Below are 13842 nucleotides of genomic sequence, written 5' to 3'. Positions count from 1 at the left end.
CTGGAGTCATCGCTGAGCATGGAACCATAGAATCCTAGAGTTGGAAGAGACCTCCTGGGCCATCATCCAGCCCAACCCCATTCTGCCAAGAAGCAGGAATATTGCATTCAAAGCACCCCCGACAGATGGCCAGCCAGCCTCTGTTTCAAAGCTTCTAATGGCCTACTGGCTGTTAGGGATTGTGGGAGATGAAGTCCAAAACACCTGGAGGGCCCAAATTTGCCCAGGCCTGTCCTTTGACCAAACGAGAACTTATTTCTGGAGCTGAGCTTCTTTCGAAATGCGCCGGAAGAAGGATTTCCGGCCGGAGAGGGGGAAATGGGCAACTGGGCCAATGATTAACCTGGACCACCGCAGCCTCCGGCCAGGTCACTCCTCCCTGATCAAAGGTCTCTCTGCTTTGCCCGGGAAATGCTTTGCTTCCGGAGGGAGAGATTGAGGGCCGCCTGGACCCCCTCCGGCCAATGTCCAGCCGTGGCCACCCATACACTATGTAACATGATTTTGGGTTATCAATGTCATTTCCTAATTGGTGCAGTGGGTTATCAATGTCATTTCCTAATTGGTGCAGTGGGTTATCAATGTCATTTCCTAATTGGTGCAGTGGGTTATCAATGTCATTTCCTAATTAGTGCAGTGGGTTATCAATGTCATTTCCTAATTAGTGCAGTGGGTTATCAATGTCATTTCCTAATTGGTGCAGTGGGTTATCAATGTCATTTCCTAATTAGTGCAGTGGGTTATCAATGTCATTTCCTAATTGGTGCAGTGGGTTATCAATGTCATTTCCTAATTAGTGCAGTGGGTTATCAATGTCATTTCCTAATTAGTGCAGTGGGTTATCAATGTCATTTCCTAATTGGTGCAGTGGGTTATCAATGTCATTTCCTAATTAGTGCAGTGGGTTATCAATGTCATTTCCTAATTAGTGCAGTGGGTTATCAATGTCATTTCCTAATTGGTGCAGTGGGTTATCAATGTCATTTCCTAATTAGTGCAGTGGGTTATCAATGTCATTTCCTAATTGGTGCAGTGGGTTATCAATGTCATTTCCTAATTAGTGCAGTGGGTTATCAATGTCATTTCCTAATTGGTGCAGTGGGTTATCAATGTCATTTCCTAATTGGTGCAGTGGGTTATCAATGTCATTTCCTAATTAGTGCAGTGGGTTATCAATGTCATTTCCTAATTGGTGCAGTGGGTTATCAATGTCATTTCCTAATTGGAGCAGTGGGTTATCAATGTCATTTCCTAATTGGTGCAGTGGGTTATCAATGTCATTTCCTAATTGGTGCAGTGGGTTAAACCACTGAGCTGCTGAACTTGCTGACCGAAAAGTCGCAGGTTCGAATCCGGGGAGCGGGGTGAGCTCCCACTGTTAGCCCCAGCTTCTGCCAACCTAGCAGTTCAAAAACATGCAAGTAGATCAATAGGTACCGCCTTGTTGAGAAGGTAACAGCATTCCATGCAGTCATGCTGGCCACATGAGCTGGGAGGTGTCTACGAACAACGCCGGCTCTTCGGCTTAGCAATGAGCACCAGAGTCCCAGAGTCAGACTTAATGTCAGAGGAAAACTTTACCTTTTAATTGGTTCTATCATGAAAACATGGGGAACGTTTGCAAAACTGGCAAAACCTTTGTATCTGTGGGAGGGGCATCATCCTGTTCTAGCACATTTGGCTCTAGCGTTCCGATGAATCTCTCATCATCGAGTCTCAACCCATTCAACAGAGTTTGGGGCAGCCACAAAAACAAAGGTTCTGGAGGAGAACAAAATCAGGAACACACTGTTAAACAGGAACAGTAAAAAAATATTATCTTGGAGAAGAGATGGCTGAGAGAGGATGCGAGAGGAGCCATGTTTATGTATTTGGAGGGAGGTCCCATTGAGGAGGGAATGGGCAAGGCTTGTTCTCTGCTGCTCTAGAGCAGGATTTCCCAAAATATGGCCCTCCAGGTGCTTTGCACTCCACTCACAGAATGCCTGAGCTACCTGGGATATCTGTGGCTAGGTCTACGCCAGTGGTTCTCAACCTGTGTGTCCCCAGATGTTTTGGCCTTCAACTCCCAGAAAACCTAACATCTGGTAAACTGTATTGTCAAATGTGTCCAGAGGAGGGCGACTAAAATGATCAAGGGTCTGGAGAACAAGCCCTATGAGGAGCGGCTTAAGGAGCTGGGCATGTTTAGCCTGAAGAAGAGAAGGCTGAGAGGAGATATGATAGCCATGTATAAATATGTGAGAGGAAGCCACAGGGAGGAGGAGGGAGCAAGCTTGTTTTCTGCTTCCTTGGAGACTAGGACGCAAGGGAACCATGGCTTCAAACTACAAGAGAGGAGATTCCATCTGAACATTAGGAAGAACTTCCTGACTGTGAGAGCCGTTCAGCAGTGGAACTCTCTGCCCCGGAGTGTGGTGGAGGCTCCTTCTTTGGAAGCTTTTAAGCAGAGGCTGGATGGCCATCTGTCAGGGGTGATTTGAATGCAACATTCCTGCTTCTTGGCAGAATGGGGTTGGACTGGATGAAGGCCCATGAGGTCTCTTCCAACTCTAGGATTCTAGGATTCTAAGGCTTTCATGGCCGGAATCACTGGGTTGTTGTAGGTTTTTTTGGGGGCTATATGGCCATGTTCTAGAGGCATTCTCTCCTGACATTTCGCCTGCATCTGTGGCAAGCATCCTCAGAGGTAGTGAGGTCTGTTGGAACTAGGAAATTGGGTTTATATATCTGTGGAATGACATGGGTGGGACAAAGGACTCATGTCTGCTGGAGCTAGGTGGGAATTTTTCAACTGACCACCTTGATTAGCATTTGATGGCCTGGCAGTGCTCGGGGCAATCTTTTGTTGAGAGGTGGTTGGATGTGCCTGATTGTTTACTCTCTGTTGTTTTGCTGTTGTAATTTTATCACCTCTAAAAAAAAAAAGATTCCCCCAAGCACATCAAGGTGATCAGCTGAAACATTCACACCTAGCTTCAACAGACAAGAGTCCTTTGTCCCACCCTTGTCATTCCACAGATATATAAACCCATTTTCCTAGTTCCAACAGACCTCACTACCTCTGAGGATGCTTGCCATAGATGCAGGTGAAATGTCAGGAGAAAATGCCTTTAGAGAACATGGCCATATAGTCCCAAAAAACTTACAACAACCGAAAAAGAAGAGGGTTGTACTGGATGCCCCTTGAGGTCTCTCCCAACTTCGATGACTCCAATCCTCCTTGGTGTCCTTTGGGGATGATGGGCGGTCTTCTGGAAGGAAGCAGTGGCCCTCAGACTGACCGATGACGTGGCCTTTTCCAGGAGACACTGGACGTCTCCTTGCTCTGAGTACCAGGCTAACATCTGGCCACGTTGCAAGCGGCCGGAGAGAGAGCGGCTTCTTCTAGGCAGCAGGCATTCTCTCCCTTTGGAAAGAGGCCAGTCTTGGAGACCGCAATTGCCATGCTGTGCCTCCCTGCCTTAGAATCACAGAGTCGGAAGAGGCCCCCAGAGGCCATCCAGCCCAACCCCCTCCTGCTATGCAGGAAAACACAACCCAAGCCCTCCAATTCTGGGCACCACAATTCAAGAGAGATATTGACTCTAAGCTGGAATGTGTCCAGAGGAGGGTGACTCAAATGATCAAGAGTCTGGAGAACAAGCCCTATGAGGAGCGGCTTAAGGAGCTGGGCATGTTTAGCCTGAAGAAGAGAAGGCTGAGAGGAGATATGATGAGAGCCATGTATACATATGTGAGAGGAAGCCACAGGGAGGCGGAGGGAGCAAGCTTGTTTTCTGCTTCCTTAGATACTAGGACACGGAACAATGGCTTCAAACTACAAGAGAGGAGATTCCACCTGAACATGAGGAAGAACTTCCTGACTGTGAGAGCCATTCAGCAGTGGAACTCTCTGCCCCGGCGCTCCTTCTTTGGAAGCTTTTAAACAGGGGCTGGATGGCCATCTGTCAGGGGTGATTTGAATGCAATATTCCTGCTTCTTGGCAGAATGGGGGTGGACTGGATGGCCCAGGAGGTCTCTTCCAACTCTAGGATTCTAGGATTCTATGATTCTGTTGCCTGGAGGCATCCTCTGTTTGGGAGGTGCAGATGAATTCAACCAGAGAAGTCAGCCCAGAGCAGAGCTATGAACCAACCTGGAAACAGAATACTGTATTATTGGAGAGCACAGAAATGCTGGACCACACTGACCACCATCATTGAATCCTAGACTTGGAAGAGACCTGGTGGGTCATCATCCAGTCCAACCCCATTCTGCCAAGAAGGAGGAAAATTGCATTCAAAGCACCCCTGACAGATGGCCATCCAGCCTCTGTTTCAAAACCTCCACAGAAGAAGCCTCTACCACACTCCAGGGCAGAGAGTTCCACTGCTGAACGGCTCTCACAGTCAGGAATTTCTTCCTCATGTTCAGGTGGAATCTCCTTTCTTGTAGTTTGAAGCCACTGTCCCAGAATCAAGACAGTAAATAAAGAAAGCCATTTAGAAACAAGGGGACTCCAGGCAGCAAAGTGCCAGTGAACACCTCCCAAACAGAGGATGCCTCCAGGCAACAACAGCCAAGCTACCACTACACAGATACCCTCACTGGTTGACTTTGCAGCTGCAAGTTTTACCCAATGCTAACCAAGCTTGCTAATTGCAACATGCACACTTGCATGAAACAGACAGTCCAAAAACTCACAGGAACCCTGTAAAGAGAATATTTTTTTTAGGTAGACCTGAAAGCTATATCCAGGATCGAATGGCTAAGAAAAATACCATCCCGAGAGACTGTCTAGCAACCCAGAGTGTGTCTACATTGTAGAATGAATGCAGTTTGAGACTATTTTGGTTGCTATTGGACGATGCAATCTAGAAGATTCCTCTACCTTGCGTGACTGTGGAGCAGAACAGACAACTCCACATCTGTCTGCTTGCCCACCATGCCCTGCCTCATGCTCAGAGGAAGAATGGTTTCAAGCTACAGACAATTCTTGGCAGAATGGGGTTGGACTGGATTGCCCAGGAGGTCTCTTCCAACTCTTTGATTCTAGGATTCTAGGATTCTATGATAGATGGCCGTCCAGCCTCTGCTTAACAACCTCCAGGGTATAAATAGGCATAATAAGTAAACATAAGCATTCTTTCCAAGAGAAAGAGTAGGAAAGAGCTGCAAACTTGGGTTCCCAGATCAGGAGATGTTGTCCAGACCTCGGGCAAGGAGCGAGAGCATCGCCTTGGACAATTTTGCTTTCTGAGCAGCATCCCTGGTACAGCTTTGGATTATCACTCTGTAACACATTCTGAAACATTTTCTGTCCCTGGTTTGACAATGTTATTCCCTGTCTCATTGTACAGCCCTTACTTGGAAAGTAGTTGTTACACTCCCGAAACTTTGTTTTTGTGCCACAAACAATGTTAATTCGTAAGTTCTTGTGGGTTTTTCCAGGCTATATGGCCATGTTCTAGAGGCATTCTCTCCTGACGTTTCGCCTGCATCTATGGCAAGCATCCTCAGAGGTAGTGAGGTCTGTTGGAACTGGGGAAAAAAAGGGGTTTATATATCTGTGGAATGACCAGGGTGGGACAAAGGGCTTTTGTAAGTTGGGCTAGGTGTGAATCTTTCAACTGACCACCTTGATTAGAAGACAATTCGTATTGTCGAAGGCTTTCATGGCTGGAATCACTGAGGTGTTGTAGGTTTTTTCAGGCTATATGACCATGTTCTAGAGGCATTCTCTCCTGACGTTTCACCTGCATCTGTGGCAAGCATCCTCAGAGGTTGTGAGGTCTGTTGGAACTAGGAATCTCCAACCTCCCTTTTCTGGGCAAGGTGCTGGAGCAGGTGGTCGCCTCCCAGCTCCAGGGTTTTCTAGATAACATCAACTACCGAGATCAGTCACAGTCTGGTTTCAGGCCTGGTCATGGCACCGAGACAGCCTTGGTCGCCTTGGTGGATGACCTCCGTAGAGAGCTGGACAGGGGGAGTGTGACTCTGTTGGTTCTCTTGGACATCTCAGCAGCTTTCGATACCATCGATCATGGTATCCTTCTGGGTCGCCTCTCTGGGATGGGTCTTGGGGGCACGGTTTTGTCCTGGCTCTGGTCCTTCCTGGAGGGTCGATCCCAGTTGGTGAAGCTGGGAGACACCTGCTCGGACCCCTGGCCTTTGACCTGTGGGGTCCCGCAAGGCTCTATTCTCTCTCCCATGCTTTTTAACATCTACATGAAACCGCTGGGAGAGGTCATCCGGAGTTTTGGAGTTAGGTGCCACCTCTACGCAGATGACACACAACTCTACAACTCTTTTCCACCCAATTCCAAGGAGGCCTCTCGAGTGCTGGACAAGTGCCTGGCCGCTGTGTCTATTTGGATGAGGGAGAACAAGTTGAAGATCAATCCTGACAAGACAGAGGTCCTCCTGGTCGATCGTAAACCGGATCAGGGTATAGGGTGGCAACCTGTGTGGGATGGGGTTACACTCCCCCTGAAGCCACAGTCCGCAGTTTGGGAGTCCTCTTGGATTCTCCACTTTGGCAGAAAAAATGAAATGCAAAGATACAGAATGGGGGATGCCTGGCTCGAGAGCAGTACGTGTGAGAAAGATCTTAGAGTCCTCGTGGACAACAAGTTAAACATGAGCCAGGAATGTGATGTGGCAGCAAAAAAAGCCAATGGGATTTTGGCCTGCATCAATAGGAGCAAAGTGTCTAGATCTAAGGAAGTAATGCTCCCCATGCTCTATTCTGCTTTGGTTAGACCACATCTGGAATATTGTGTCCAATTCTGGGCACCACAATTCAAGAGAGATATTGACAAGCTGGAATGTGTCCAGAGGAGGGCGACTAAAATGATCAAGGGTCTGGAGAACAAGCCCTATGAGGAGCGGCTTAGGGAACTGGGCATGTTTAGCCTGAAGAAGAGAAGGCTGAGAGGAGATATGATAGCCATGTATAAATATGTGAAAGGAAGCCACAGGGAGGAGGAGGGAGCAAGCTTGTTTTCTGCTTCCTTGGAGACTAGGACGCAATGGAACAATGGCTTCAAACTACAAGAGAGGAGATTCCATCTGAACATTAGGAAGAACTTCCTGACTGTGAGAGCCGTTCAGCAGTGGAACTCTCTGCCCCGGAGTGTGGTGGAGGCTCCTTCTTTGGAAGCTTTTAAGCAGAGGCTGGATGGCCATCTGTCAGGGGTGATTTGAATGCGATATTCCTGCTTCTTGGCAGAATGGGGTTGGACTGGATGGCCCAGGAGGTCTCTTCCAACTCTTGGATTCTATGATTCTATGAGTAAGTAATTTGGTTGGGTCTCTATGAGATATTCATTGAGAAATGAGAGCAAAATGTCCCTCCTGCAAGAACCAAGTTTGGGCAGTTTAATAAACTTTCGCTGTGTGTTTGTGATAGAATCAATTAGGAAATGACGTTGATAAGCCAGGAACAAAAATGGTGTTACATAGTGTCGTGAGGGACAATAATAAACAGACAGTGGAATTCAACAGTGGTACAATCAACATTTGGAAATCTGAAATCAAGGATTGGAAGTGCTTTGCTTGATTGTGGCACATTTAACTTAACTTGCTTCCTTCTCTCATTCTCATTTATCTGGCCGCTATCTGACCCATACACTCTCTCTCATTGCAGGAACTGGTGCGCCTACGTTGTGTCGCGAAGTGTGAGCTGCGTGGTGGAGGACGGCATTGACACCTACGTGAAGCCCGACTACCAGCCGTGCGCCTGGGGGCAGATGCAATGCTCTCGGGTCCTGGCGTAAGTGTGGAGCCCCACTGGGATTCCTTTATGGGTGGGAGGATGCTGCTCTTCACCACTTAGGAAGAGGAAATGAAGCGCAGGGTGGCTTAGGAACAGTCCATGGGAAAGGTTTCTGGGGTCTTGGTGGACTTCCGCTTGAGCATCAGCCAACAGTGTGATGTGGCAGCTATAAAGGCCAATGCAATCCTAGGCTTCAGCTATAGCAACAAAGGAATCATAGAATCATAGGGCTGGAAGAGACCTCATGGGCCATCCAGTCCAACCCCATTCTGTCAAGAAGCAGGAATATTGCATTCAAATCACCCCTGACAGATGGCCATACAGCCTCTGTTTCAAAGCTTCCAAAGAAGGAGCCTCCACCACACTCCCTCTGGGGCAGAGAGTTCCACTGCTGAACGGCTCTCACAGTCAGGAAGTTCTTCCTCATGTTCAGATGGAATCTCCTCTCTTGTAGTTTGAAGCCATTGCTCCATTGCATCCTAGTCTCCAAGGAAGCAGAAAGGAAGCTTGCTCCCTCCTCCTCCCTGTGGCTTCCTCTCACATATTTATACATGGCTCTTATCATGTCTCCTCTCAGCCTTCTCTTCTTCAGGCTAAACATGCCCAGCTCCTTAAGCCGCTCCTCATAGGGCTTGTTCTCCAGACCCTTGATCATTTTAGTCGCCCTCCTCTGGACACAGTATTTCAGCTTGTCAATATCTCTCTTCAATTGTGGTGCCCAAAATTGGACACAATATTCCAGGTGTAAAGGAAGTCCCAAGGGGTGTCCACCTTTCCCTAGGTCATCCAAAGCTAAAACGTGTGTGTGTGTGTGTGTGTGTATGTTGTTGTTCATTCGTTCAGTCGTTTCCAACTCTTTGTGAGTTTATGGACCAGCCCACGCCAGAGCTCTCTGTCGGCCGTCACCACCCCCAACTTCTTCAAGGTCAATCCAGTTCCTTCAAGGATGCCATCCATCCGTCTTGCCCTTGGTCGGCCCCTCTTCCTTTTTCCTTCCGTTTTCCCAAGCATCATTGTCTTCTCTAGGTGACCTCCTGGACCAGCCCACGCCAGAGCTCCCTGTTGGCCATCATCACCCCCAGCTCCTTCAAGGTCAAGCCAGTCCCATCAAGTATGCCATCCATTCATCTTGCTCTTGGTTGGCCCCTCTTCCTTTTTCCTTCCATTTTCCCAAGCATCATTGTCTTCTTTAGGTGACCTCCTGGACTAGCCCACGCCAGAGCTCCCTGTTGGCCGTCACCACCCCCAGGCCCTTCAAGGTCAATCCAGTCACTTCAAGGATGCCATCCATCCATCTTGCCCTTAGTCGGCCCCTCTTCCTTTTCCCTTCCATTTTCCCAAGCATCTTCTCTATGTGACCTCATGGACCAGCCCACGCCAGAGCTCCCTGTCAGCTGTCACCACCCCCAGGGACTCCTTCAAGGTCAATCCAGTCACTTCAAGGATGCCATCCATCCATCTTGCCCTTGGTCGGTCCCTCTTCCTTTTTCCTTCCATTTTCCCAAGCATCATTGTCTTCTCTAAGCTTTCCTTTCTTCTCATGATGTGGCCAAAGTATATATATGTGTGTGTGTGTGTGTGTATGTATGTATATGTATATCTGTCTGTCTATCTATCTATCTATCTATCTCTATCTATCTATCTATCTATCTATCTATCTATCTATCTGGATATATATATATATATATATGTGTGTGTGTGTGTGTGTGTGTGTGCGTGTGTGTGTGTGTGTGTGTGTGTGTATGTATATGTCTGTCAGTCTATCTATCTATCTATCTATCTATCTATCTACCTAGCTGGACGGAGTTATACCTAAACCATGCCCCTGTTCCAGCTTACAAACAAATGCAACTTAAGAACAACCCTACAGAGCCCTTCTTCTTCATCACTTGGGCCAAGTTTGGACACCAAGCCCTTTGAGGGAGTGGTGGGTGTTTAGCCTGGAGAAGAGAAGCTTGGGAAGGAGCCTTGGAGCCTTGTTTGAACATCTGAAGAAATGCCACAAGGGAGGGGGGGCCGGGTGGATGCCTGTGGTTGCTGCCTGGCGGGGGCCCAGAAGTCATGCTCGCAGAAGGAGCGCATGGGAAGGGATGGGGCGCCCCCTGATGAGCCTCCCTAAGGATTGCGGGAGGACGCATGGGCCAACTCCAGCCTTTCCTGTATAGGGTTCCTCCCAACCCTGCTATACGCCTGCAGGATATGGACTGTCTAGAGACGTCACACACAACTCCTGGAACGATTCCATCAGCGCTGCCTCCGGAAAATCCTGCAAATCTCTTGGGAAGACAGGCGCACAAACGTCAGTGTGCTGGAAGTAGAAGCAAAGACCACCAGCACTGAAGCGATGGTCCTCCAACATCAACTCTGCTGGACTGGCCACATTGTCTGAATGCCCGGCCACCGTCTCCCAAAGCAGTTGCTCTACTCCGAACTCAAGAACGGAAAACAGAATGTTGGTGGGCAGGAAAAGAGATTGAAAGATGGGCTCAAAGCCAATCTTTAAAACCGTGGCATAGACACAGAGAACTGGGAAGCCCTGGTTCTTGAGTGCTCTAGCTGGAGGTCAGCTGTGACCAGCAGTGCTGCAGAATTTGAAGAGGCGCGAATGGAGGGCGAAAGAGAGAAACATGCCAAGAGGAAGGAGCCACGTCAATCCAACCACGACTGGGATGACCTCCGTCTGGAAACTGATGTCCTCGCTGCAGGAGAACATGCAGATCAAGAAAAAGACTCCACCTATGGACCCACCACCAAGATACTGCACTTGGAGGATCATCATCCTCAAAGAACGAGGGATCGCCTAAGTATTGATGGGCAACCTTTTGAGCTTGGTGTGTCAATACTCGCCAAAAAAACCAAGCATAACTCGAGTGGGGTGTCACGTCGAGAAAAAACCCATAATTTCATGATACTTATAGTTTAATGACAAAAATATATTATTGTAATATATAACTGTATTTAATAAACCAAAAACTAATTATTTAACTTACCTACTTTTACTATAATGCCATATATCTCGGCATTATAGAAAAATGCTGGTGTAGGAGCCGAGGATGAAATGTCCTAGAATCATAGAATCAAAGAGTTGGAAGAGACCTCATGGGCCATCCAGTCCAACCCCATTCTGCCAAGAAGCAGGAATATTGCATTCAAATCACCCCTGACAGATGGCCATCCAGCCTCTGCTTAAAAGCTTCCAAAGAAGGAGCCTCCACCACACTCCAGGGCAGAGAGTTCCACTGCTGAACGGCTCTCACAGTCAGGAAGTTCTTCCTAATGTTTAGATGGAATCTCCTCTCTTGTAGTTTGAAGCCACTGTTCCCTTGCGTCCTAGTCTCCAGGGAAGCAGAAAACAAGCTTGCTCCCTCCTCCTCCCTGTGGCTTCCTCTCACATATTGATACATGGCTATCATATCTCCTCTCAGCCTTCTCTTCTTCAGGCTAAACATGCCCAGCTCCTTAAGCCGCTCCTCATAGGGCTTGTTCTCCAGACCCTTGATCATTTGAGTCGCCCTCCTCTGGACACATTCCTGCTTGTCAATATCTCTCTTGAATTGTGGTGCCCAGAACTGGACACAATATTCCAGATGTGGTCTAACCAAAGCAGAATAGAGGGGTAGCATTACTTCCTTAGATCTAGACACTATGCTCCTCTTGATGCAGGCCAAAATCCCATTGGCTTTTTTTGCCGCCACATCACATTCCTGGCTCATGTTTAACTTGTTGTCCACGAGGACTCCAAGATCTTTTTCACACGTACTGCTCTTGAGCCAGGCGTCACCCATTTTGTATCTTTGCATTTAATTTTTGTGCCAAAGTGGAGTATCTTGCATTTGTCACTGTTGAACTTCGTTTTGTTAGTTTTGGCCCATCATCTCTCTCATCTGTCAAGATCCCTTTGAATCCTGCTCCTGTCCTCTGGACTATTGGCTCTCCCTCCCAATTTGGTGTCGTCTGCAAACTTGATGATCCTGCCTTCTAACCCTTCATCTAAGTCGTTAATAAAGATGTTGAACAGGACCGGGCCCAGGAGGGAACCCTGCGGCACTCCACTTGTCACTTCTTTCCAAGATGAAGAGGAAGATGTCCTACTTGGAATGCGGCCCCATCTTCTCTGTATGTGGCCGCATGCGGCTGTGTGTCATCGAAAATGGCTACGCGTGTCAGTGCTGACACACATGTCATAGGTTCGCCATCATGGGCCTAAGTATAGGGAAAGGATAGTAGGATGTGGAGCAATGGCTTCAAGCTACAGGAAAGGAGATTCCACCTGAACATTGGGTAGAACTTCTTAACTGTGAGAGCTGTTCAGCAGTGGAACTCTCTGCCCCAAAGTGTGGTGGAGGCTCCTTCTTTGAGGCTTTTAAAGAGGCTGGATGGCCATCTGTTGGGGGTGCTTTGAATGTGATTGTCCTGCTTCTTGGAAGAATGAGGTTGGACTGGACGACCCATCAGGTCTCTTCCAACTCTAGGATTCTATGATTCTACAATAAGATAATCTAAAAATTACAGTAACGAACTAGTATTGGGAATGGTGGTTCAAAAAAGAGACCCTTCCCCAAGTTCTGGGCTATGCAGTTTTGATGTTACTCCTCTGTGGGGTCAGGCAGATGCCCCCAGTCCTAGCTGACCCTCATCCCTTTGTCCCTCCCTCCTTCCCTTCCATCCAGGTACCGGAGCTTCCTGCGCCCGCGCTACAAGGTGGCCTACAAGACAGTCTCGGACATGGAGTGGCGCTGCTGCCCTGGCTATTCGGGGGACGACTGTGCAGAAGGCGGAGTGACCCTCACCACCCCTCGGCCCCCAAGGCCCCCCAACGGACGACCCAACCTCTCCGGATTCAGCAACACACTCAGCGGCCTCGGGGGAGAAGGTAAGCGGTCAGTGGCCAGAGGCACCAGTGAGGGTCAATGGGAAGGGGACACTGAGCCACTCACTGTGGTCAGTTTTGAAATCGAACGTGACCTCCCCCCCCCCCCTAAAAGATAGTAACTTATAGTTTTGCTAAGGACAAGGACCCCAGACTGGATAATAAGGGTTAAGCCTTCATCAATTTGCCAAGACACTAACAACAACAAGGACCCTTCCCATGTTAGATAGTGTGTACATTTAATCATAGAATCATAGAATCATAGAATCCTAGAGTTGGAAGAGACCTCCTGGGCCATCCAGTCCAACCCCATTCTGCCAAGAAGCAGGAATGTTGCATTCAAATCACCCCTGACAGATGACCATCCAGCCTCTGCTGAAAAGCCTCCAAAGAAGGAGCCTCCACCACACTCCGGGGCAGAGAGTTCCACTGATGAACGGCTCTCACAGTCAGGAAGTTCTTCCTCGTGTTCAGATGGAATCTCCTCTCCTGTAGTTTGAAGCCATTGTTCCATTGCGTCCTAGTCTCCAGGGAAGCAGAAAACAAGCTTGCTCCCTCCTCCCTGTGGCTTCCTCTCACATATTTATACATGGCTATCATATCCCCTCTCAGCCTTCTCTTCTTCAGGCTAAACATGCCCAGCTCCTTAAGCCGCTCCTCATAGGGCTTGCTCTCCAGACCTTTTATCATTTGAGTCGCCCTCCTCTGGACACATTCCAGCTTGTCAATATCTCTCTTGAATTGTGGTGCCCAGAATTGGACACAATATTCCAGATGTGGTCTAACCAAAGCAGAAGAGAGGGGTAGCATTACTTCCTTGGATCTAGACACTAGGCTCCTATTGATGCAGGCCAAAATCCCATTGGCTTTTTTTGCCGCCACATCACATTCCTGGCTCATGTTCACCTTCTTCCCCACGAGGACTCCAAGATCTTTTTCACACGTACTGCTCTCGAGCCAGGCCTCATCGTCCCCCATTCTGTATCTTTGCATTTCGTTTTTCCTGCCAAAGTGGAGTATCTTGCATTTGTCACTGTTGAACTTCATTGTGTTAGTTTTGGCCAATCATCTCTCTAATCTGTCAAGATCGTTTTGAGTCCTGCTCCTGTCCTCTGGAGTCTTGGCTATCCCTCCCAATTTGGTGTCGTCTGCAAACTTGATGATCCTGCCTTCTAGCCCTTCATCTAAGTCATTAATAAAGATGTTGAACAG

The 13842-nt window shown here is 48.2% G+C and overlaps 1 protein-coding gene across 1 annotated transcript in view; it reads left to right on the top strand.

Annotated features, from left to right (window-relative positions):
• Nucleotides 1-13842, top strand: part of EMILIN1 (elastin microfibril interfacer 1) — a 48528-nt gene that overhangs the window by 7750 nt on the left and 26936 nt on the right. The window contains exons 2-3 of the mRNA XM_060754793.2: nt 7632-7757; nt 12431-12633. Of these exons, the coding sequence (XP_060610776.2) occupies nt 7632-7757; nt 12431-12633 (329 nt within the window). The remainder of the gene's footprint in view (nt 1-7631; nt 7758-12430; nt 12634-13842) is intronic.

Source organism: Anolis sagrei, chromosome 1, assembly GCF_037176765.1.
Source record: "Anolis sagrei isolate rAnoSag1 chromosome 1, rAnoSag1.mat, whole genome shotgun sequence".
Classification (NCBI taxonomy): domain Eukaryota; kingdom Metazoa; phylum Chordata; class Lepidosauria; order Squamata; family Dactyloidae; genus Anolis; species Anolis sagrei.
Note: the sequence above shows the minus strand (reverse complement) of the source record. Positions and strands in the feature narration are given on the sequence as shown.